Source organism: Diprion similis, chromosome 6 (assembly GCF_021155765.1).
Source record: "Diprion similis isolate iyDipSimi1 chromosome 6, iyDipSimi1.1, whole genome shotgun sequence".
In the NCBI taxonomy this organism is placed as follows: Eukaryota; Metazoa; Arthropoda; class Insecta; order Hymenoptera; family Diprionidae; genus Diprion; species Diprion similis.
In genome coordinates this window covers 24,229,841-24,254,535 of record NC_060110.1, presented here as the reverse complement: position 1 = coordinate 24,254,535, position 24,695 = coordinate 24,229,841, and the positions used below count along the sequence as shown (strand labels likewise).

The following is a 24,695-nucleotide window of genomic DNA, read 5'->3' as shown; positions in this document are numbered from 1 at the left end:
CGGATACAAAATGAAAAAAACTATCAAACTTGACCGAAACTTGTTGCTCAGGGGTTTTTGAGTTTATACGCAGCAACAAAGTCCATTTGAATTTGTAAATAAACTGTAACGAGGCTAGAACATGGAAGTTTTTGAGGTTAGTCGTAAAAACTATAACGTGTTTTGAAAATATTGATAAAAAACGTTTAAGAATGGAGCGAAATATAGCGGAGTTGCAGATAGTTTGAAAAGCCCGCGGTGTATTAAAATCAATTTGAAAGTGCGTCCAACTGCCGCCTATCGGCGCGTGGCTGCTGTTTCGTGTTTGGGATCTCGAGACTCTCGACTCTCTTGTAATCGGGGCCGCGCGCTAGCGGCCGTATTATCGCCTGGCATAGTGTGCACACACGTACCGTCGGTGCGACGAGAGCGTTTGCCTGTGTAAATGTGTGTGCTAGGTGAATCCGGAATCGTCTGCTCCGTTGCTCTCGAGAGGAGAAGACGGTCGGCTGGAGAGGAGGCGAGGAGTTAGTTAGTCCGACGTCGAGCCAGTGATTGGCCAGAGATGTGCCGTCGATGTTTTCCCAAAACGCTGAGGGTGTCGCGTCAATTATCGCGTTGACGTTCCGCTGCATCGGTTCGGTCGTGCGGTGGTCGTGCAGTTTGACGACGTAAAAAGTGATCGTTACCCAGCGAAAGAGAGAAAGAGAGAGAGAGAGAGAGAGAGAGAGTTTGAGCAAGAGAGTGCGGCAGAGGGAGCGAAGAGTGAGGAAGAAGGAGTGAGAAGGAGAACGAGAGGAGGGAGAGAGCAGTGCCGCCAGGCTTTTCTCCGTGTTTCGCCTGGAGTATCAGCATCGCCTTCCGTGTTTCCCGCGACGGGTAGCAGACGACGTAATTGAAACGATGCTGACAGGGGCTGCCGCCGAGTGAGAACCGGGCCGGCGGAGGGGGCGAAGCAGCCGAAGAAGCGGAAGAAGAGGCTGCTGAGGGTGGAAAAGAAAAGAAAAGCGGGCCGCCTTGTTTTGCATGTTTTGATTTTTTCGAGTCGGGGAAACGGCACGTCCGTTCACTGACATCCACCGTCGCACTCACGATGGCAGGCACAAAGTCCGTCGCTAACGTCGTTCAGATAAAACCGGTCGAGGTATCGCAGCAGCTCCAAGACGGCGAGAAATTCGTAAAATGGGACGAGGTGAGATTGAGATTGTGCCGTGGTCTTCCTCCTTTTTTTGTATCCCTGCACGTCCCCCCCCCCCCCCCCCCCCCTTGTCCATGTCGCCAGTGGGATGATTGTCAACACACGAAATCCAACTCCTGTCAGTGACTGCTTATCAATGAGTTTCGTCCGATGCTGGACCTAACTGGTTTCGCTTACATCTGCGGATTTTCATTAAAAATGTAGGGAAATTGATAAGAATCCAGTCACTCGGTTAGCAATTATGTAATTGCTCTCGAATAATTGTTTCTTCTTAATCTTCAGTGTCGATAAGCGGAGATTTTTTTCGGCAACAAATATTATTGTGTATGAAATCAAGATAAACTCACGAGTTAAGCTGACAAGAATACTGGCAAAGTTTTAACTTGCTCATAGATAAAGACCAAAATATTATCTAGGAATGGTGGTATTTGATGAATTTTGAAATGTTTGTTTGAGCATCAGAAAAAATTCTTACTTGAAATCGAATTTCATGTGTAATGTGATATACGTACTTCATAAGTACTTGAACAACTGTCCTTCTTCTACTGGCGATATTAAAATGCTAAAAATAAAAATGTCTCTGAAATATTGTCTTCAATTTTATTCGTGTTATGATTTTTAAATTGTTTGTTGTTTCACGGGACATGAAAAGTCAATAGAGTAGAAGAGTTTCATTGCAATATAATGTAAATTTGGAATTTCATGTTTGCTTTCGTGACTTTCCAACCGGAAATACTGGGAAGTTGAAAGAATTTTGCAAGTGGAACTTTGAACAGTTATTCTGTTTCTGGACACATTCATGTCTGTTGCTTGTCATCAGGAAATGTTCAACCTTGATTTCATTGTGAAATTCAATTTAAAAATAACCATTTCTCATTCTGTGTGACAATATGATTCAGCAAACAGCGTGTGACAAATGTTGTAAGATATTTTACCTACTTAGAAATGTTAGAAAATTTCACTCAACTTTTCAACTTCAGACGTAACAATATTATTATTAACTGCTGACAAGAGAGGTATCATTTTGAGCCTGGCAAATTTGAGAATTTAATCAAGTTTGAAAAGTGTAAACCGTTAATTCAACAACTCATATGCAATGTAGTATTAATAACGAGATTAATTAGTTATTTGGAGTTTGTTCTACTTGGTATCATTGATACAAAAAAAAAAAAATAAAATTCAGATCACTATACTAGCTCAGTTAACGACATCGGAAAAAAAGTAATACAGTTAAGTTATTCTTTAAATATGTTTGTTAGTTGAACTGTTTTTAATTCAGTCATATATAATTGAATTGTTTATTCCACTTCAGCTGCACAGTTTATTGCAACTTTTTGAACCTTCTATATTCTCTGCTATAATCCAAGTGTAAATAGACTCAACTCTCATAGAAGATTGCAGCTTGAAACAGCCAGTGTTGCCCATTTTCATGATAAATAAATCAATTCTAAGAATGTGTTAAAGACGCATTAAACGTTAACTTTTGTCTGTTGTAGTCCTGATTCATTGAAACGGAATTCTTAGTAGCTAAACATTATCATAGCTTTGATTCTGTTCAATTTCAATACCAGGAACTCGAGCTTAACTGAATGTGTCTTGTGAAGAAATTACTGTAATTAGAATGTTGGTAACGTCTCATTCAATGTTCGGCATTGATATATCTCAACCCATTTGTTGGCAGAGAGCTTTGCTGTTATTAGAAAAGAAACAGTCTCTGTACCCGTTACATATATCTTACAGCCTACAACGAGATATGATATTTTCTCTGACGTATGAATTGAGGAGAGGAAATGTTATGTGATTTATGTTTATAAAGCTGTGATGATTCATTGAATTCACTGGCAACCATCAAAGCTAATGCAACAGATTTTAAAATTCTGCAGTTATTGTGGGTGTTCCATATGTATTATGAACCGATCTACTTTATCCTCTTCTTCCAATCTATCCCATTGACAAATTTTTGCTTGGCTAAGCTCTCGGCATATTGTATTAGAAATGCTGTTGTAGCAAGGAATGATTAACAGTGTCATTAATTCAGATACTGATTCAAGCTTGCCGATCTGCATATGGAATAATTGTTTTGACCAGTCGATTCCAATTTCACAGAAGAGAATCAAAAGATTGGACATTTATAAATAATATTTATCAAACTAATACCGGTGTAGTTATAACTTTGCATTATTTTAATCGTCCAAATTGTTTTTGAATTTTCTCATAGGACTCAGGAGTTGGGACACCAGTCACGCTGCGGGTCGATAAATTTGGTTTTTATCTTCATTGGGTAGATCAGAACAATGAAATGGATATGCTCGATATTTCCACAATACGAGACACACGCACTGGAAAATACGCCAAAATCCCAAAAGTAAGCCTACGATAGACTAACATACATCATAAAATATGTCCTATCAGCCATCGCTGATGAATAATTTCTTCATTTTTACGTAAATTTCAGCCAATCCATTAGTGTTGTTGATTATGCAAATTATTTATATCCACAGTTATTTTGCATTCTTGATTACCAGAATTGTAAAAATAGAAACCTCCGTACAGCAATCGTTGGTAAATACTGCGACTAGAAATTCAAATCACGTTCAGGACGATATTCCAAGAATTATTTCTGCACGTCTAATTGATTGCAAATTAGTATTTTGACATGACCTCATATATAGCGAAATTATACACGTTATGTAAGTCCATTTTTATGCCTACTGCATATGTTAAAATCAAGAATTTAAGGATCTACAAGTTTATAATAACTATCTTATTGCTCAGCCTTGTAACCCATCTATATTTATCCAACAAGACGTTTTCTGTAAAATAAACGACGCTATTACTATTTTCTAAATAATATCGAAACATCTTGCAATACAAATGTCGAGTATTTGGATACTAACGTTGACCGGCTTTTAAAAATCCTACATTTACTGTTGACTGATACAAAAATAGAAAGTTACCTGCCTTAAGTCCTATTACAGTTACTCATAGATAGTTTTTTTCCCCTGTCGCTGGACACACCTTCTCTTTCACCCTCTTATTGTGGGCAAAGTAATTTATTAACAAAACAAATAACGTTCTCTGTCAACAGTTTTCTCCCCCCATCCAAAGAATCAATAAATGCGTTGAGGGAAAACTTTTCTATTGCAGATCCTCACTATCTAACTCACAAACTAAAGACAATTGAAAAGTTTATGCTAACAAAGTGGTTGCGCAACGTTTCCGTAATATCTACTATTGCATTTGTTACGATTCTGAATGCTGTGTTTACTATCGTTTCACTTCTGTGTAGAATGGTGTTTGGTGTATATGGATCTTGATTTTCATTATATGGAGTTTGGTTCGGGTGGGATTAGATTGTCAAGTATTATCTGATCGATGAAACATTTCTTTATACAGGATCCGAAATTGAAATCCCTTGTAACAATGGGCTCTCAAGATTCCCTTGAGGAGAAGACTGTAACGGTGTGTTACGGCTCTGACTTTGTCAACGTGACGTTTATCAATTTTTGCACAACACGAGCTGAAATCGCACGACATTGGACGGATCAGCTGTTGAAAGTTGCTTACAACTTGACACAACTTAACACGAGCTCAATAATGTTCTTACAAAAAGCGCACACTAAGCTTTCTTTAACAGCTGACAAGTCTGGAAAGGTTGCAATTAAAAAGTGAGTACCTTTTTGGAAATTCAACAGCATAATTTTTTTCCTCCAGAATCGCAAACTACACTTAAGGTGGCAACTTCTTTCCCGTGACGTGGGAAGCTATGGAGAAACTTGTTATAGATTGCTCAAAATTAGTAACATGCGATACAAACTGTATTTGGCAAACAAAATCTTAAATGATTTATATGCTTTCAGTGTGATAAGAATGTTCGCACAAAATAAAGAAGACCGCAAACGTGTTGAAAAAGCACTTGATATTTCCGGCATGCCTTCTGGCAAGGTAAGCCCGTTTGTTATCCACGAGCGAAAATGTAGTCTTGTATGTACGTCATTTGAATTTTTTATTCGCCCCCTCCATTTTCAATACCTCAAAGCTAAATTCTTAGTATCGTTGACATTAGTGAGATAGTAGTAAATTAAAAAAAGGATTTTCTGTATGTTAATGCTGACGTTCAAAGTTGATTGCTTAGTATTGAATTTTAGTGGACACAGCATATTTTCTTGAAGTAGCTTCAAAGTTTCCATTGATCATTAGCATGGCTGTGTTCGAAGAACAGTCGACTATGAATTATTTGTAGCATGTATCCAGTAACAAAGCCATTTTGTGTTTGTTAACGGTACTTATTTTCAATCTATAATCTATCAAACAAAGTTAGACATCTGTAAACGTTATTATTAAAAGATCTCGAAAATGGTTTGTTTTCTCCTTTATCATTTGTAGTAATATTTGGCATACTATTTCAGCTACCACAGTTTTCGTTGGCAGTCAGCCAAGGCTTCAATTTCTCAATGCAGCATATCATTTTTTAGTTTAAGTGTTTTTAAACGGCCTTGGTTATCTACTAAATTTAATCTGACACTTTAATGTCTTTTCTACAACAAGTCTTCGACGAACGTAGCTTCAGTGTATAATAATGTATGCCATAATCCATCTTAACATGACAGAAGAGCCTGATGCCGCTAGTCAAAATTTGGTCTAGAAATTTTCAGAACAAGCAATTATTACAATACTACTCCTTCTCTTAAATATCAGTGTCAAGTGAATTTTGCATTGCTTTACGAATGTATATAACAGAGTGCTTTGAAAACAGAAATTGTTTTGATGTCTGTGCAATAACATTTGTTGACTCAAGTAAACAGTAAATCATATTCGCTGGATCTTTGTACTGGCTATTGGCCAGTAACAGAAAAGGAAGTTATAAATCTTGTTGATCTTCATTCAAGTGTCGGAAGCGTGTTAAAAATGCTACTAAAAAAAGTGTACAAGTTTTAGTAGCTGAATCGAGTTTATAGGCTGAAGTTCATCTTGTACAGAAAATTGATATATAATAGAGCGAAAAAATGATTTTGAAACTTGAACTGAACATAGTTTGAATTATTAATACTAACTTCGATTTAATTTTTGTTTCAGAATGATGCAATATCTTTGCAGAAATTTCAGTTTGAAGATTTCTTCAATTTTTATAAATCCCTCACTCAGCGTACCGAGGTAGAAAAAGTGTTTGATGAAATTGTGGGCAATGCGAAGCGCCGACTAATGTCAGCTGCACAGCTTGTAGAGTTTCTAAACAAAACTCAAAGGGATCCACGATTGAATGAGATTTTATATCCGTATGCAAATACAGCGCGGGCAAAGGATATTATCAACGAGTACGAACCAAACAAGTACAACGCAGGAAGAGGATACCTTAGTTTTGACGGTTTTCTCAGGTACTTAATGAGCGAGGATAATCCCATTATGGCTGTATCAAAATTTGATCTTTCCGACGACATGGATCAGCCACTAGCTCACTATTTCATCAATTCAAGCCACAACACTTACCTCACAGGTGAACCGCCATAGTTCCATACATATTGTTTTTCTCTGCCCATCACCTTTTCATTTTCCCCACAAAAATGGTAATGTACTATGAAATGTTCACAGGACATCAAATAACTGGTAAAAGTTCAGTTGAGATCTATCGGCAGTGTTTGTTAGCTGGATGTCGTTGTGTGGAGTTGGATTTCTGGAACGGCAGATTTGATGAACCCATGATTGTTCACGGGTAAAGTTTTTCTCTACTTTGCTACGTCAGTTGAACGTTCAGTGTCTTTTAACGATAATTCGTAATAATTGGATTGGCTACTTATTCGCAGATACACATTTGTGCCTGAAATATATGCACGGGACGTGATAGAGGCGATAGCTGAGAGTGCCTTCAAGACTTCAGAATATCCGGTCGTCCTCAGTTTTGAAAACCATTGCAATCCCAGACAGCAAGCAAAAATAGCACAGTATTGCAGAGAGTATTTTGGCGACATGCTGCTCGATGCTCCTCTTGAATCTCACAAGGTGTGCCAACGTTCTCTGTACTCAACGAATACGTTTATTAGAAAACTGGAGTATGAAACTCGTCTTTATCGATTGTAGTTAGAACCTGGACAAGAACTTCCACCGCCGTCGTCGTTGAAGCGTAAAATAATAATAAAGAACAAAAAGAAACATCACCATCATCATCATCATAAGAAACATCACAAGAAGCAACAAGCACATTCGCAGGATTCCGGCGAGGGTTCGCAGGAAGCCGATGACAACGGACTTGTCAACAACGGAGCTGAGGGCGAGAGTGGACCACCGCCTGATATCATACCGCAAAACGAAGTTGTGGATGGAGTCGTCATCGGAGCCGCTCCAACTGAGCAGCAAGTTGGAAATGGAGACATTCCTCGCGCTCCTTTGCTCCAACAGAGGCAGGGAAGCAAGGACAGTACGCAAGAAGACGATGGTCGGTAATGCTTGAGAGATTGCTGAGTAGGAGAAGATAGCTAAATAACAAATCATTCGTTGAAACGGTGTGATTATTAAATTACTTACAGACGAGGACGAGGAGTCCACCACTGACGAAGAAGAGTCAAACGTCGAAGATATAAAACTGAGTATCGGTGACAAAATCCCTGTGCCTGACAAGGTAGCGACAGCTGCTACTGCAAAGGAAACTGAGGCGGGAGCCGAGATATCGGCTCTTGTTAACTATGTGCAACCCGTGCATTTTAGCAGTTTTGAAAATGCTGAGAGTAAGTTGAGAATCGTATTTGCAGTGATAATTGTCTGTGGTTATTTTGTAATAATGTAACACTGCGTTCGTAGAGAAAAATCGCATGTACGAAATGTCTTCGTTTGACGAGAAACAAGCAACAACACTGTTGAAGGAGAGGCCATTGGAGTTCGTAAATTACAACAAACACCAGCTTTCCAGGGTTTATCCCGCCGGGACCAGATTCGATTCCAGCAACTTTATGCCTCAGGTGTTTTGGAACGCTGGCTGCCAGCTGGTTGCATTAAATTACCAAACTCTAGGCAAGTTAGCGTTATTGATCATACCAATATTTTACTTACCGATATCCTTTGTTTATTATCTGATCAATTTCTATTACTAACAATAATACTGTAAAGAAAATCTATTAATGCAAATCTTTGTACTTCTCTTGAAAACAGATCTTGCCATGCAACTCAACTTGGGGATTTTCGAGTACAACCATCGTTGCGGATACCTCCTGAAACCAGAATTCATGAGACGAAAGGATCGGCGATTGGATCCCTTTGCTGAGTCAACTGTTGACGGTATAATAGCTGGAACTGTACACATACACGTGATTTCGGCACAATTTTTAACAGACAAGAGAGTTGGCACTTACGTTGAGGTCGATATGTACGGGCTACCAGCGGACACAGTGAGAAAGAAGTTCAGGACTAAAATCGTCCAGAATAACGGAATAAACCCGGTTTATGATGACCCGCCATTCATTTTCAAAAAGGTAATGATCCAACTGGAGTGAAATGATATGTTAAAGAAATTTATTCTATACTATCAATTGCACAGCCGTCGTTGGTTTTATCTACTTCTTTACTGCTAGGTTGTTCTGCCGGAACTCGCATCTCTCCGAATAGCTGCCTACGAGGACTCAGGTCGACTGATCGGACATAGAGTGCTGCCAGTCGTTGGTTTGTGTCCCGGATATAGACATGTCGCTTTGAGAACTGAATGTGGTCAACCACTGCCTTTGGCTAGCCTGTTTCTGCACGTAATCGTCAAGGATTACGTACCCGATGGACTTTGCGACTTTGCTGAAGCGTTAGCCAATCCGATTAAATACCAAAGTGAATTAGAGAAAAGGACTAATCAGCTGTCTGTCTTCACAGACGATGTCGATGAACTCACGGAAGGCGATTTGGAAGTGAGCTTTTAACAAATTATCTGTACATTATTTCAGTCTGGCTATTTGACCAGTGAAATTGACGGTGGAAATTATTACCCTACGTTGTAAACCTTTAACCCTTTCAACTGACAATGCTGTCCCACTGAATTGAGATTCTGTGTATAATAATAATCAATAATACATACCATATATTCCCAATAATCCACTAACCTTCCCCGACCGTTTTAGGATAAGGATAAGTTTGGCACAGGGGCAAGTTCCTCAAAATCAACAGTAAGTCGAACTTCCTCATGTTTAGGGTTACTGTTGTTATATTTATATTCATGCAATTCTCACCAGAATGCGATTTTTTAGGATGAGTTGTCGAAGGCAAAACGCTTGCAGTCCATCAGTGAATCAACTGGATCGTTGCCGATGTCTGGCAGTCCGCACGGCAGATCGTCCATAGTGGGGATCCTCAACTCTCCCGAAACTCAAGAACAAGACGAGAGCCCAAATGCTTCCACATTACAACCAGCGGAAAGTTCTGCGACGAAAAGTCCTGTAAATACAAGTAGTGGTTAGTATTCTTACAACGTATGTATGTAAAATTGAAGTCAGCTATCTTGTAAATAGCAATCCAATTGCTACTTCTATTTAAATTTTTTTCATTTTCATTTTCAACTTTACGTGAATTATTACAGTGAACGATGAGATAGTTGCCGATTCGTTCGAAAAGTTAATGGAGAACAAACTGATTAAGGATAAAAAGATGGAGTTGGATAAAAAACTGGAATCGTTGAGGAAAAAACACGAGAAGGTAAAAGCCAATGATATTATTTACTTACTGAAACTATATGTTTGGCGTGCTTTTTTGTCGTTGGAAAGCATCTGAGTAAATAAGCTTTCAAGAAAAGCACGTTCAAATGGATGAATTAGATCTTAAATGTTGAAATGTTTCAGGAAAAGATGAGAATACAGTCGCAGAAAGGATCACTGGACGGTGAAAAGCACAGATCTAAATTTTACGTGAGCCAGATGTTGGTAAAGCGACTTTCGAGTAAAAACATGTAACTATCTTTACTAACTGCACTGATCTGTGCTTATCGCAATAGTTTCAATCAAATGTCAGCGGTGCGGCTCACTTGAGTAATTTGATTCCACAGATTCTCAAGCGAAGTTGGACTTAGCACCCAACTGCTCGCTGAAACCTCTGAATGTTCCGAGGCAGAGCAGCGCGACGGAGTTGAGGGAATTCCGCGAGGATTACCTAGAAGTCAAAGCGAGAGGCTGTTGGCAGTGTGCAAAGAGCATGTGCTGCAGGAGCGGGAACTTCAAGAGAAATATCATGAGAGTTTGTTTGCAACGCTTGAAAAAATTATGAAAGTTTCACAGTCAAATCAGTTGAAATTATTAAAAGAGAATCGTCAGAGAGAGAGAGAAGAGGCATTGAAAAAACTCCAGGCTACTAGGCAGGATCAGGTACACGTCCAATATTTTCCACTAATTTCGAACTTGTACCCCACACTATTCGCATATATTATCCATGTAATACTTCGACAGGTGAAACAGCTCGCCAAGCTTCATAGAGACAAGGGTGAATTGGACAGAGTTAAACGTGAGCTGGCTAAGTCTACGGTTGAAAAAGGTGTCATCGAGTGTACTAAACTCAAAGAAATTTATGAGAAGAAACGAGTTGAACTTGAAAGACAGCATGAAGAGGTCAGACAGAGGCTAGAAGATGAAAAAGCGAAGGTACGATGATGTCAAGCAAAACCTATATTTTTGTATTTCATCAACGTGCATTGGGAATTTCCCAGAAAAAAAAATTATTCTCAATTATTTTGATAACATTGTTGTTTCTATGTTAGAGACAAATCAGATTGGAAGATATTTAATGATTCATTGAAACGTGTAACGTAAATTGCCATATTCGAAGGTTTGTAAATATTTTACGACGTATTGTGTATCATATTGTGGAATTTAGCAAATTCGATTTTTCAGGTAAAAGCAGCGCTGCAGGCCGAGTATAATAATCGTTACAGCAAGTTTGAAATTACTGAATTTACGTTATCTCCATCCGGCGGTAGCAGCATCCCAGAATCTCTGAGTGGAAACACTAACTAATACCTCAAGTTGGGTCTGCGAGAATAACGCGTAGGCCTTGAAACTTACTTGCTGTGTTTAGACTGTCCATCAGATACTATCCGAGTCTGATGTTTTCTGTGTTTTCGGGGACCTCGATAGGTGTGCTGTCCAATATGTAAGTCTTCGTGTTTCAATTAATTAATTAAAACGAAAAAAAAAAAAAAAACGCTTACCGCATTGAGTTGTGGTAAAACTAAAGAGCTAATTATTAGATATTGTTTAGTTTTCTTGAGAGATGTTGAGACAAGTGAAAGAAGCGGACAACTCCTGTGTTAATCGAGAGGCTCTCCTTTTCAAATCGCAACTAGGTACCTTACAGAATCTCTATATTTATCTCTTTCTCTTTAACGCTATTTTACACATTTATTAGTATATTTTATTGCTCTACGCACAGCTATGCCGATAATTTCGAAAAAGCATGATATTTTATGTATATGTACATACCATGCATTATTATAGTATGTTATCTTTAATTGACACTGACTTAAATGATCGAAGTCCGTGAATTGTTTTCAAACAAAGAGAGCTTCGTCACGGCGATGTTTTCTGACAGAAGGCAACTTTAATTTGGTGAAGCAAAAAATGGGTTGGTAATTCACACGTAATACATCCTCTTTAACTATCGAGTGTGACCTAGGAGCTCAGCAAACAGACTATCGAGAAGTAAAGATATGAAATCTAATTCTAAATAACTGTAACCTTTTCCAAAATATCGATTCACTTTGTTGTTATATGAATAAGATGTTACTCAGAAAACCATTCTAACCATATTATACTTATAGGGAGGAAAACAAGAAAGATGTAAAAGAAAACAACAACAAAAAACAAGAACAAAACAAAAAAAAAAAAAAAAAAAAAAAAAATGCAAAATAGAATTAACAATTCATTTATAATTTATAAAATCAAATCTTGAAAGATCTGAGGTGTATAAATATTTATGTGAATCTCTTTGGCCTATGAGAAGCGTAAGGCATGTGCGATTATAATATAACACATTTAACGTATTTTTGACTGAAAGTAATCAACGTAAAAACATTTCTCAAGAACCTGCTTCAGAAGCGCTGGGACTGATTGGTGAAAAAGGAATGGAATTCAATGCACTCATATATCTTGGCTGTTTGCAGAACAGTATCGCAAAGTTGCTGAGATTGTAAATCAGGCATCTAATCTTTGTATTTGACGATTTATTCGAAGACAAAGCCAATGCATTCCTACTTGTTTAGTAAATCTTGTTTATCGGTACATAATTGGAGAAAAATGGATGACACTGAAAATTTGAAAGTATGTGTAATACCGCTTTCAAGTTCGGAAAACAACATCCTGTTTTCAATTCATTTCCTTATCTGAATTGTGCAATCAATGCAGTCAATAAAATATGCGGTTGAAGTGGGCCTGCATTGGCTGTTTCAATGAAATTAATAAGATTGTGTAAAATATAGGTTAGACTAAAGTATAATATTAATATATTTTATATATCCTATTGAAAGCAGGAAAAAAAACACTCAAGGCAACTTTTCATTTTCTTATCGATGTTGAATATTAGGCGATGAAGTTAACCACCAGCTGTTCCCAGAACTTCTGACGTTTATCAGGATCTATGTGAGATTCATCAAAGAATGAACTTTGGTCGAATCGCCTCTTTGAGGAAGACAATCAAAAATGTTACAGGGTAAACTAAACTGTAACATTTTCCTTGTTGTTTCTAATCATATGATATACTTAAAATAAGCGAATCTTATTAACTGTAAGGTAAAGATTTAAGGTGTGTAAACTTTCTTGTAAAGTGTGTTATTTATTTTTGTTTAAATTATCGTATTGTCCCGAATATAAGCCGTTTTTTGTCGTTGACGTAACTAAGAAAAACACCCTGCAACACTGTCTCAGAATTGGGGGTCGGCTTATGTGCGGAGCAATGTGGTATTATCGCTGACATTAGTATCGGACGTATAGTCCTCATTATAGGGCATGTTCACTGATTATCATGGCAGCAAAGTTTTTACGGCAGTGGGATTCGAAGTCTGAATATTATTTGGCGTTAAGATATCGAAGTTGATGAAATGATGTCTTGTTACATCATGTCAACGAATTCGTTTTACGTTATTTCGGCCCAAAATCCGACTGTCAATAGATAATGTAAAAGGGACATGTTGTGATATTAAAGGATCTCAAAGCAATTGTAGCTGCGCAAACAAGTCGTTACGAACCAAACATCAAAATGAGCTGGTTGAGTAAAAATATGCGAATAACTTCCACACTGTTCACAATCCAGTAAACTTATTTGTTAAAATGCAATAAGTCGCATGATACACAGTCGAAGAATACAATTTTGGCTAATGAGTATTTCAGCGTGCGAAAGAATCTCATTATTTTATTGTTCCGGACATATTGTTCCAGAGTTGTAACATTATTCCAAGTCGCACGTTTGGTTTTAATATCTACCACCCGACGCCTGCTTATCTCAAGTACCGTACAAGTCTATTTTTTATACAAAGAGAAAAGACATGATATTTTATACACAATATAAGTCGCAGGAATTGTTTTTCCTTTGGAATTAATTTATGTGCTTTTACATTATTTGAAAATCAAGCTAATTTCTCTACTCTTCATTGTTCATAATAAATCCGATCTAATATTGCTGCAATTTTGATATATTCTCAATACAATGGCTTGAGAAAGTAGGTGTATCGACAGCAGTTTCAAGCTTGACACAACAATGCTTGAATGATGCAACGTTTGTTGAAACATTCAGCAAATGTTTGGCAATGGAGAGGAAATGAGTGCAGTCGGTAGGCTGAAAAAAAGAGGGAAAAACGGATATCACAATAACGATGCTTGGATATTAAAAGATACAACGGGTTGAAAAAACAAAAATGTAATCTAGATTACATATGCATACATATGGTGTGTATATAGCAGTAAAAGTTGAGCAGAATTGTATTTTATAGATAATCACTATTATACTGTGAGAAATAATGCGTCTTTTCCAAATAGTATAGGAGAAAGTAAAGTAATACACAGACATATTGTAAATGCGGATAGTTATTTTCAAGAAGAGTTACCATTTCTTAACAAAGACAGGAGCCGCTCGTCTCCTATCCTAGTTACTGTGTCGATTCTAGTTTTTCTAGTAGCGATTTCGATTTTCTCCTGGAATTGAATGTATAGTCAAAGCGAGTGAACTTGATTGTAAAGAAATGGCTACAATTTTTGGACAGTCAGACCCAAATATATTGCCTAGTAATACAGGAAAGTGAAACCCAATAGTATTGATCTAGCTCTGGTAGTAACGATGTAACAATACCACAACTACACGACCTTCGGCATTTCTTATTTTATTGTGATTATAGATATTTTTTCTCAGTTCGATGCTTTTATCCGACGAATAGTATTCATATTGTAGAGCGTGCCAGCTTCCTGTATGATTACACTATATTTGGAAGAAAGTTAATGATTAGCGTAACGCCTCTTCCAAATAGGATATTCCCCTAGGGTTGTATTGTAACTAGTTAGTGAATTGATACCTTTAGAAAATTGTAAGATTAATGTTTATAGGAACGGTATTAAGGTAGATATACATAAGCGTACATATGTGTATACCAACAGTTTTGCAGTAGCTTAGAAATAATTATAGCACAATATTGTACGTGGCATAAGTGTATATTTAAAAATGCACTGAAAATTTCGTTAGTTAGAATACTTCTATGCATCGCTGTTAACTTGGGTACGTAGAAATGCAAACGATCAAATTTTTATAACTTCTTTCTTTTCATTTCGCAAGTCTTTAACACATATCCAAAGTATTTGGTAAAAGTTTTGGAAACGTGTTGAAGATTTTTACGCACAAATTTGTCTTTAATTGATATACTCATGAATTTTATGTCCAGTCTCATTTGATAAACAACCTAGTATTAGAATAATTATAACTATGTGTTTGGATATACAGCTCGCTGTTATCGTTTCATTTTTAAAGCTTCGATGTAGAAGAAGAAAGTTATTCTCTATCACAAATTATTGAGTAGTCGTCAAATTCACACAAGTTAATCATTATCGAGATTTTAATTTTGCTGCTGTGATTTTGAAATTTATTACCACTGATTTTAGCAGAGCCCTAGTCACAATTTGCTACTGTACCAGTTATAAATAAGAAGAAATCGATATTTTAGTTGATAGGGGATGAGTTGCGTGCTAATAGTTTAGTTTATAGAGCTGGGCATCGTGATTTTTCTACTAAACGGTACAAATTTTTAATATTATTTGTTGTAGAAATTTAAGACAATTTCTTTACGTTGTAGAGAGCGGTCCAAGATCTTCCATTACAATACCCTAGAGAATAATACTTATATTTCAATTTCAATCACGCTGCAATCTGCAAGTTTTATATTTGCCCATATTTCATTATCACGAATCTATTTTTATTTATTATGATTCCGATACAACGGTAATCGAACCGTTTCACTTTTAGGTAAACAGTTGTTTGTTGTATTCCGTTTTTTTTTTTTTTTTTCTCTCAAGTTTTGTCTCCAATCGTTGCACAAGTTACTGTTTAATTTAGGTTTAAAATAAAACTTGCCACTCGATAGTACAATGTACAATTTTACCTGGATAACAGTGATGCGTACGATTTGACGTAGACCTCGGATTAGCTGAATACTGGGTGTAGAGACAGAGGCTAACTGTCGGAGAACAGAAAATCTTAAAATGCATGCATTTTGTGACTCTGTCTATGCGCGCAAAATTTCGGATCAGAATTTTGTATCCCAGTAATTACATCGTCTGTATATATTAGCTTGACCTCCCATCCTCCTTCGTCCTACCACAAATATTTATACACAAAATATTGATAAAAATATTATATTCATGTTGAAATATTAATTATGTGTTGTTGCTGTTGATGTTGTTATTATAATATAATGTCATCATTGTTCATAGAGATGATAATTGATAAGGTAGCGTCGACTTGCAAAGTTATACATACATACATAAATACATACATACATGCATACATGCATATATACTATGTGCATTACCTTAGATATATCTGTACAATTAGTTTAATTAAAGTAACGCATTACCCCGTATCAAGTCTTAATGTTTTGAAAATCTGTTGAGCCTGGTATGCGAATTTGTGAGATTTAAATTTATCCAGTGCGACTTGTTACAAGAAATGGAAATAATAATTGTTCAGCTAGACTAGTTTGAGTCGACAGACCGATTTTTTAAATTCAGTTTAGTATATATTTATTTATTTATTTGATATTTATCTCCATTTTTTTTCTCACACGCATCAACGCTTAGAATTAGTTCGTCTTACTAAAAACTAACAATTACTTGATATTGAAGGGCAAATTGTCTGCATATGTTTACTTCTATTTATTGTTAGTCAAATTTTTTATTTCTACAATTAGATGCTCTGGAATAGTTGAATTTCTTCGCCAGTCACTTTAGGGAGTTTTCAAACTGCATCCTTCTCCTCAAATCTTCTTTTGCCAATAGCTAATGGAACGCACCTATACATGTAGCTAATCTGTATACCTATAAACCTAGAAACTATGAATATTGCTAAACAGCATTCATTGCAACCTCCTATATTAATCCTCCAAAAACTTGTCGCTATTATTCATGTTTCGCAGCTTATAATCCACATACGCACCATGATTTATTATTATAGGTTTTTTACCTTGTAATTTAAGTTAATTATATACAGTCCATTTCCCTTTGCACAAGGATATGGCATGTAACGCGAAAATGATGTCCACATTACTGCATACATATACATACATAGCCACACAGACACATACATACAATATATATATATAAATATATATATTTCTATCTATTAGTTGATACGACATTGTGGAGATACAGGGTATTCAGAAAAATTAAAATGCAATTTTTACATACGCAACTATCATCATATAGCTGCAGACGATTGAAGTAAACAATATGCCGTTTCACTGTTATAGAAAATATTTATCTTTTATGTCTTTAATTTAAATTAATGTTCAATATATGCCTATAATAGTTACCTGCGGTCGATCGCTACGCACGTTCGTCGTTCGTACCGTTTTGACGATTACCGATATAATACACATACCCGGTAGCAGATTTGTTTTTTCTGGACACTCTGTAGATAGTATAACGACGGTATTAATCGTTTATAATCGAAACGGGGTGTGTGCATAGAATAGCGTAGGTCAGCGATGTTACAAATAGATGCTAAAGAGGCAGGAGGAAGAAAATTGAAAAAAAAGTGAACAAAAAAAAAAATTACTAAACATAAATAAATCATTAAAAAACGTATAAAAACGAAAACAAAACATGATGATGACGATGACGATGACGATGACGATGACGACGGCGATGATGATGATAATAATAATAATGATAATAATAATTTAAATAATAACAATAATATTAATAATAATAATACCAATAACAATAATAATATTAATATTAATAATAACAATAAAAATAAAAAATAATATTCGGGAGGAAAAGGAGAAAGTGTAGTTAACGGCCTACAGATAAATCGTAGCTGCCTGGCCCTCGTGACATTTTAACAAAGATTCACAATTTTTCAATAAAGTTACTTACTAATATAAAGTTATTATAATTATATTATATTATATTATCATTAGGGATATGCGTAGGTTTGCTAGACACCTCCTCTATTAATACGTTGTTTCCTACAACGATTCTCTGTACCTGAATTATTCTCTCTCTCTCTCTCTCTTTCTCTCTCTCTCTCAATTTGAAATTCTGTCTTCTTTTTCAGTAGCAATTAATAACAAATGCTACTTTTACTTGGCAAGTGCACATATTTTTCTATTTATTAATTTATTGATTATTATTTATTTTTTTCTTCGTTATTGTCCTCTAATTCTGAAAATTAGGCTCGCTTGGTAATATATATATATTTATACGTAACGTATAGTTTCGCTCAATTTAAAACTGTAAAGGGATAGATTTAAGCCTGAAGTACGGTTCGGATGCGTATAAATTTCATCGTTATTATATAATTGTTTAATGTTTAATTGAACTCAGAATATGAAACCAAAGTTACTATTGCAAATAATATGTATATATATATATGTATGTATATACATATACATATATGTATATGCGCTGCTATATGCACTTAAATCGATAGTAACAGAACAATGAATATTATCTGAACTTTGTTTTGAATAAATGTCGTGGGCCAGGAATCATGTGTTAAAGTAAACTAAAGACAAAGAAAAAAAAAGCAAAAAAAAAAAAAAAACAAACGAAAAGAAATATTATCATTATGTATAATTGTATAAATACAGCGAAAAGGCTTATCGGATATGTGCAATCTTGAAAATTATCGTTATCAAATTTCTTGAGGACTATTTTCTACAGAATTTTATTTAGTAATTTATACTATATCGTTATCGTTTTTATTACTACTTGTGAAAAAAAAAAGAAATAACAATAATAAATCTTTCTCTTCTTTTTGCAACAAATGTTAAGTATACGTTACGCATGACTGCATTTATATAGTTAATGTAACTTCAAATTGAATGAAAAAAATTCCTCTACATTTAATACCCTCGATGGGTGCACGGAATTTTATTATCAGATGGTATACGTCCAGTTTCTGTTTTATTATTAATGATGAGTGAAAATCTGAGACAATTAATGTGTCTAACAACAGCAAATTATTATTATTATACAGTCATATTGCCATTTGTCGCATAATCATGGCTTTTGTCTTCCAGAGTATATTAATATTAATTTTATGTTTCCTTAAAGATTATGTAATTTCATGCAACAGTAATTTTATTATAAATCGTCTATTTTGTACATTTTCTTCTCTCGCTTATGTTGATCTATATTTCTCATTTTTTCTCTATTCAAGAAAGAGTTGAGAAATATTCGCGTGCGATAAATTATACAAAAAAGGATGAAAAAGAAAATCATCTCTTTCTCTCTCTCTCTCTCTCTCTCTCTCTCTCTCTCTCTCTGCATAATACGTCAGACGCGTCTATGAGATATTTATTTTTGAGTAAAAAAAAAATAATGAACGAAAAATAACGCGGCGATTCCTTGAAATTATTATTGTAATTTTTTATAAGAATATTGATTTATTAAATTATTTAATACTCAGTTATTATTAATATTTATACGCCATCTGCAATTTACCTTCACACATTATATTCTATATTTTAACGTTGATAATAATATTTATATTTATATTGATATTAATATTAATAATAACGATAATAATGATAATGATAATAATAATAATGGTAACGATAGCGTTCGGTTCAAATGGAATTCAAATCATCCTAAATTACGGCTTTGTCCAGAATAGCATTTCAGTCTTTTTTCAATGCAAACGACACTCCGTATACCTACCTCCATGCTTCTCGAACTTTTTGAAAAAAAATTAATCAATGTTTTTTCGACGAATCTTCTTAATTGCCACTTCTACTTATGACCCTATACCTTATATACAACTTTGATCACGTCCGTTTATCCTGTGTGCAAAATTTATGACTTTACTTTATGTTATGCATGCTCGTTGCCACAATACGATCACAAATAATTTCATATATATAAATATGTGATTATCCGCATGATTGTATTTTTAATGCTTGTATAAATGCGTTACACTTATATATTCACAGTTGTTTTTCGTTGACGATGCTTATTACGCATAAATTTTATAATGTATAATTACCTATATAATCTACATCGAGATCTGCCATGAAATATTATATTTTACACTGAAAGTATTTAAATCTTAACGTAATAGAAATTATATTATATGTACATTGTACATTTACGATACAATATACAACATGTATAACAACTACTTTACATTCTATTTTCTATATGAGCATTGACGAAATTAGCTAGAATTTTTTCGTCTGTTTTTTACATCACAATTACTTTTTTTTTTTTTTTTCTTGTTCTCTCTATCTTCCTAATAATTATTATTATGCGAATGAAAATGAAATTAGTGTCATTTAGTGAAATCGTTCAGATATAATCGTAGTGACAATATTACAAAGACATTTTATATTTATTTGCCGACCTACTATGTATAATTTCTTCATCATGTTGAATCGTGAAGTTGTTACTTTGATAAGACGACAAGAATAACGAATTACGATTTTATTTATTATTTGAAATTTGGACGGAAATAAGAGACGAAAATATGATAGAAATAGCGAGACAAGAGAAGAATTATCACATTTTAAATACCCATAGACGTGAAAGATCAAAGAATTAGGGATAAGCTAAATTGTTGATATGATTTAGTGCGGATCCTAAGGGTAGACAAAAACTTGGCCAAGATTGGGAAGGGGAGTCTTGTCGAATTGAAACATGATACTGGGAAAACATGAAACTCAAAATACTTTTCGAAGGAATAAATTTAAAAAATGTGAACTGCGCAATTAGACACCGTCACAAGTAAAATTTAAGAAACGCATCGTTTTTTTATTAGCAGGTCGAAATTTAGCGAATTGAAATATTTTCTCGTATATAATGATAAATAGAAAATCGGTATATAAACTTTGTAATCTAAAATTCATTGATCGATGTTATTATTATTATTAAAAGGTGATGCAAATAAATGTTTTTGCCCATATTTCAATTGAAATAGAAGTAATAATAAAAGAATATCACGCTTATATGAAAATCACCGAAGTATGTTTATCTATAGTTCGGATATAATCATACTCGCTGTCTCTCTCTCTTTCATTCTCTCTCTCTCTCTCTCTCTCTCTCTCTTCTATGAGATCTATCCACCTATCATCTATCTCTCTTCGACTCACTTGTGCCTTGCCCTCAATCACCCTCCCCCTCCCCCACTATTATACATTATATACTCTATGAACCATATTTTTTTCAAATTTATTTACTCTCTCATGTAAATGTATTCGATGTTCGATGTTGCTTCTACATAGGATAACGTGTAATATTATGGTATAATATATACATGCATACAAACGCGCACACACACACACACACGCGTAATAATGAATAACGTTTAAAAAAATAATAACAAAATTAACAATGATATATAATATAACTGATAATGATAAAAATAATTATTAGCCTTAAGGATTATTTGTAAAATAAAGAGCGTACAAGTATAGTAAGAAAAGATAACACTTAGAATAACCATAATATAGCGGTAATCATATTTGTTGCACGGCACATGGCCGTAAATAATTAATTTGAGGTACTGCGGCATTAGCAATATTATACACTGCAGTGTTTAATGCATACCTACCTGTATGATATTCGTAAGAAGAGTTATGCTACAATTTCAAATGTTATGATAGTTGGGATGATTCTGATTCGGCTAAACCTCGTGCAATGTGTAATTGGGTAATTTGTCATTTTTGCACGTTACGTGGAACAGTGGAATGCGGTATATATAATTAAATTCAGATTCGAAATCCGGACCACGAAAACAGTTGAAGAAGGTTTTTTTTTCGTGTTATCGACCTGTGGCGAGAGATTCTTCAAAAATATTTATTCATTTTTTCCAAATCGCAATGAAATCGAGAAGTTGGATTTTCAAATCTATACCTTATTCTCCTTTTTTCAATTATTCAGTATTGCACGATGTGCAATCTAGACATTAGCGTGTGTTTCGAACTTCTTTCCGATACCTACATGAAAATATGTTCGTACTGCTGATAGCTTACAAGGAAGGGATCCCAAGTTGATCTCTCCGATTTGATTTCTTTTGTAATATGTTATAGTAGATTAAAAACTAAGCGACACATATTTTTTTTTACCTGCCATTAAACACTTTAAGGGGGTGAAACCAACCTCCAAAGTATAAGGCACGTTAAGGGGCGGTTTCGCAGTTTCACCAATAAGAACATCATATTTTTTAACCAATCCAACTGGGAAAGTTTTCTCACAACGAGAAATGAAAAATGTAATTTTCTCAATTACGAAAAAAAAAAAAAAAAAAGAAAACTGTCAAATTTAATCACCCCGCTTGACATACCTTACTTTGGAGGGTGCTTTCACCCTCTTAAAGTATTTAATGGCAGGTAAAAAAAAATACGTGTCGCTTAGTTTTCAGTCTACTATAATATATTACAAAAGAAATCAAATCGGAGAAATCGACTTGAGATACCTTCCTTGTTAGATATGTAGCTGCACCACACCGTGAACGTATACAGAGTGAATTCCCAACGACTGAATGGTTCGTGGTGTGTTAAAATTGAATGGAAACGCGCTACAATTTGAGAACAACTGTTTGTCAGGGCGAGAAACTGTGTCTAACCTCAAAAATTTTCATAGTTCTAAATTGAGCACAACTGCCACTGAACAAAAACTGTCCTCTGAATTTATGCCGGTTGTGCCTGCGCACTAAATTTCAGCACATGGCGGATCATATGCAGTCGTTAGAAAGTCACTCTGTATATATGTGATATATAGATTAACGATAAACATTACAATATGTATGTACATATACGTGCATATTATACTATATTATATCGTGAATAGTGAAAATTAGATGAAGTAATACTGTGTACGAGGTTTTCTGCTTCGTTTGTTCGTCATGAACCTATAATAATACAAAAATATTGTGAAATACACTTGAGGTTGACGGGCTTTGTTTTTGAGAGAAGAAATACTGAGGTTACGAATTGTCTGGATCTGCATGAATACCTTGCAACTTGGCTAATTATTATACTTTTAGAAAATTCTGATTCAGTCAGGTTTTTTAACTTTTCGATTATGGATTATCGATTATTTGAGGCACACAATTTTCTAAACTTAAAAAAAAAAATCAGTTCTACTCGTATAAATTTTCAAACCGAATTAGACGGTTGCGGTTACTAATTTGACAGAGAAATATTTCTACTTGATCAAATTTAAATTTTCCCCACACTAATTAAACATCACGTGTCCTCTTTAACACTTATTTACATTTTGTAAAGTTGCATGAAAAATGCCTCAATCTGGGAAACTGATTATTTTGCATGATTATGATTTGCAACGTGAATGTGGATGATAATTATGATTGGCATGGAATTTTAAAGTAATCGAGTTACGGAGCAGGTGTTGCAAGATTTCGAAAAGAGTGTAAATCGGCATTGTAACGATCGTAATTGACCGAGAGAATTTTTTTTTACGAAGTCTCAAGTGTTGTGTAAATAAAATTATGGTCTACCCGATATGGTTAAAGTTAAACAACGGAGTTTGATAGCGCGGGACACGTACAATATGAATAGTAGCATGTAGTTTTTATATTCTTCCGAAACACGTTGTATCTCTAAACTGATGTATGGCCGAGAGAATTAAATGTATACATACTATGGCATAGCATGTAGTATAATATGTAAGAGGTTTGGGAGTAGGTACAGGTTTTTCCGACATGTTGTTACCGATTTATTGTTAGAATACACGTACGTACGTAAATAGCATAATATCATACATGTACCATATATATTATATATGTATATTATACCGTGTGTCAATGAGAAGAGTGCGCACCTTATGCGCGTGCGTTAAAAAATGTCCCTAGGAGCCCACCGTTAACTGTGGACTTCTAGGGACAGTTTTTGACAGCCGCGGTTGGTGTTGCTGCGGCTGCACAATCAGGCGACAACTGTCAGCCAATAGAATTCAAACGACTTGACGCACGCGCATAAGGTGCGCACTCTCCTTATGGACACGGGGTATATACCGGCGCAAGTACATAAGTTATACGGTTACGATTGCGTTGCTTCCATTTTTGTAAATTTTGGCATGCTGGTGTATATTCATAAGATGTCTATCCTGAAAATCGCGCACAGCATTTGTCTGCGGTTTGTTGTCAAGTTTCATCATTTCAATGAGTGAGGTTAGAGATCGGCGATAGACTTTTGTGTTTACCAGGGTGCCAATATTGTGTCGGTGTTCGAAATATGTAATTATAAATGTATGTCTATCAATTAATGTATGTACACACACCTACACTTGAGTGTGTTTTTTAGCGGCTAGATTATAGCGAAATTGTTACCTACTCTATGAAAATCAATACCAACCACCACCGAGAAAAGACACCAAACACACGCACACGCGCGCTTGCGCGCCCTATTTCGTCACACACAAGCAGAGAGAAGGATTTTGAATAACGAATACATAAGGTATTATAGGACATATACATACCTATATGCATGATAAATGGCTGTATTAAATCGTGTAAAACCAAAGACAGCGTATGTAGTATGTATATATATATGTATATATACATACATATACACATATAAACACACGTGCGTATATATACATTTTATATATATATGAAATAAAATTTAATGTGATAGGATCACGTTCAGGGTGTTATTGATTTTTTATTTTTTTTAATACCATGCTCGTCCCTAGCTCTGGCGGCTTTTCGAAAAGACAAATATTGTCTGCGACTCGAAGCAAAGGAGAGTCGATGGCTCAGCAAAACTAAGATATCTGCGTGTTTTCTTTTTTTCTAAGTGTGAGAGCTTCTTGTGACATTCAAGTCAGTGATTAAAATACGAAGAATG

The 24,695-nt window shown here is 35.2% G+C and overlaps 1 protein-coding gene and 1 long non-coding RNA gene across 6 annotated transcripts; both read left to right on the top strand.

The window, feature by feature from the left end:
* The first annotated feature begins 345 nt into the window (after positions 1-345).
* Positions 346-24,440, top strand: LOC124407782 (1-phosphatidylinositol 4,5-bisphosphate phosphodiesterase classes I and II). 5 transcript variants are annotated; one of them, XR_006929355.1, is made up of 21 exons: positions 346-1,171; positions 3,396-3,542; positions 4,574-4,845; positions 5,038-5,122; positions 6,254-6,671; positions 6,767-6,887; positions 6,979-7,174; positions 7,253-7,607; positions 7,699-7,896; positions 7,970-8,179; positions 8,318-8,637; positions 8,737-9,057; positions 9,268-9,312; positions 9,394-9,598; positions 9,723-9,838; positions 9,982-10,088; positions 10,185-10,500; positions 10,582-10,773; positions 11,023-11,281; positions 11,390-11,474; positions 11,561-16,038. XR_006929355.1 is itself a non-coding variant. In XM_046884302.1 (19 exons), exons 1-19 carry the CDS (start codon positions 1,073-1,075, stop codon positions 24,084-24,086), a joined length of 3,681 nt encoding a protein of 1,226 aa, XP_046740258.1. In that variant the 5' UTR covers positions 346-1,072; the 3' UTR covers positions 24,087-24,440. The 5 variants fall into 5 exon arrangements, 3 of the variants coding, with proteins under 3 accessions (XP_046740258.1, XP_046740256.1, XP_046740257.1); XR_006929354.1 differs by having other exon boundaries at positions 11,390-16,038; XM_046884302.1 differs by lacking the exons at positions 11,023-11,281; positions 11,390-11,474; positions 11,561-16,038 and adding an exon at positions 24,022-24,440 and having other exon boundaries at positions 10,582-10,666.
* On the top strand, positions 15,707-21,859 carry LOC124407786. The gene is made up of 3 exons (XR_006929356.1): positions 15,707-15,718; positions 20,599-20,603; positions 21,795-21,859. It is a non-coding gene; the product is annotated as an uncharacterized LOC124407786 (long non-coding RNA).
* Positions 24,441-24,695: the final 255 nt, after the last annotated feature.

Excerpts from the sequence above, each read along its gene's own strand:
- LOC124407782 (XM_046884300.1), top strand. The coding sequence starts at position 1,073 with ATGGCAGGCACAAAGTCCGTCGCTAACGTCGTTCAGATAAAACCGGTC. Across the intron at positions 7,897-7,969 it reads CAGTTTTGAAAATGCTGAGA|AGAAAAATCGCATGTACGAA; the intron begins GTAAGTTGAGAA and ends CTGCGTTCGTAG. Across the intron at positions 10,774-11,022 it reads TAGAAGATGAAAAAGCGAAG|GTAAAAGCAGCGCTGCAGGC; the intron begins GTACGATGATGT and ends TCGATTTTTCAG.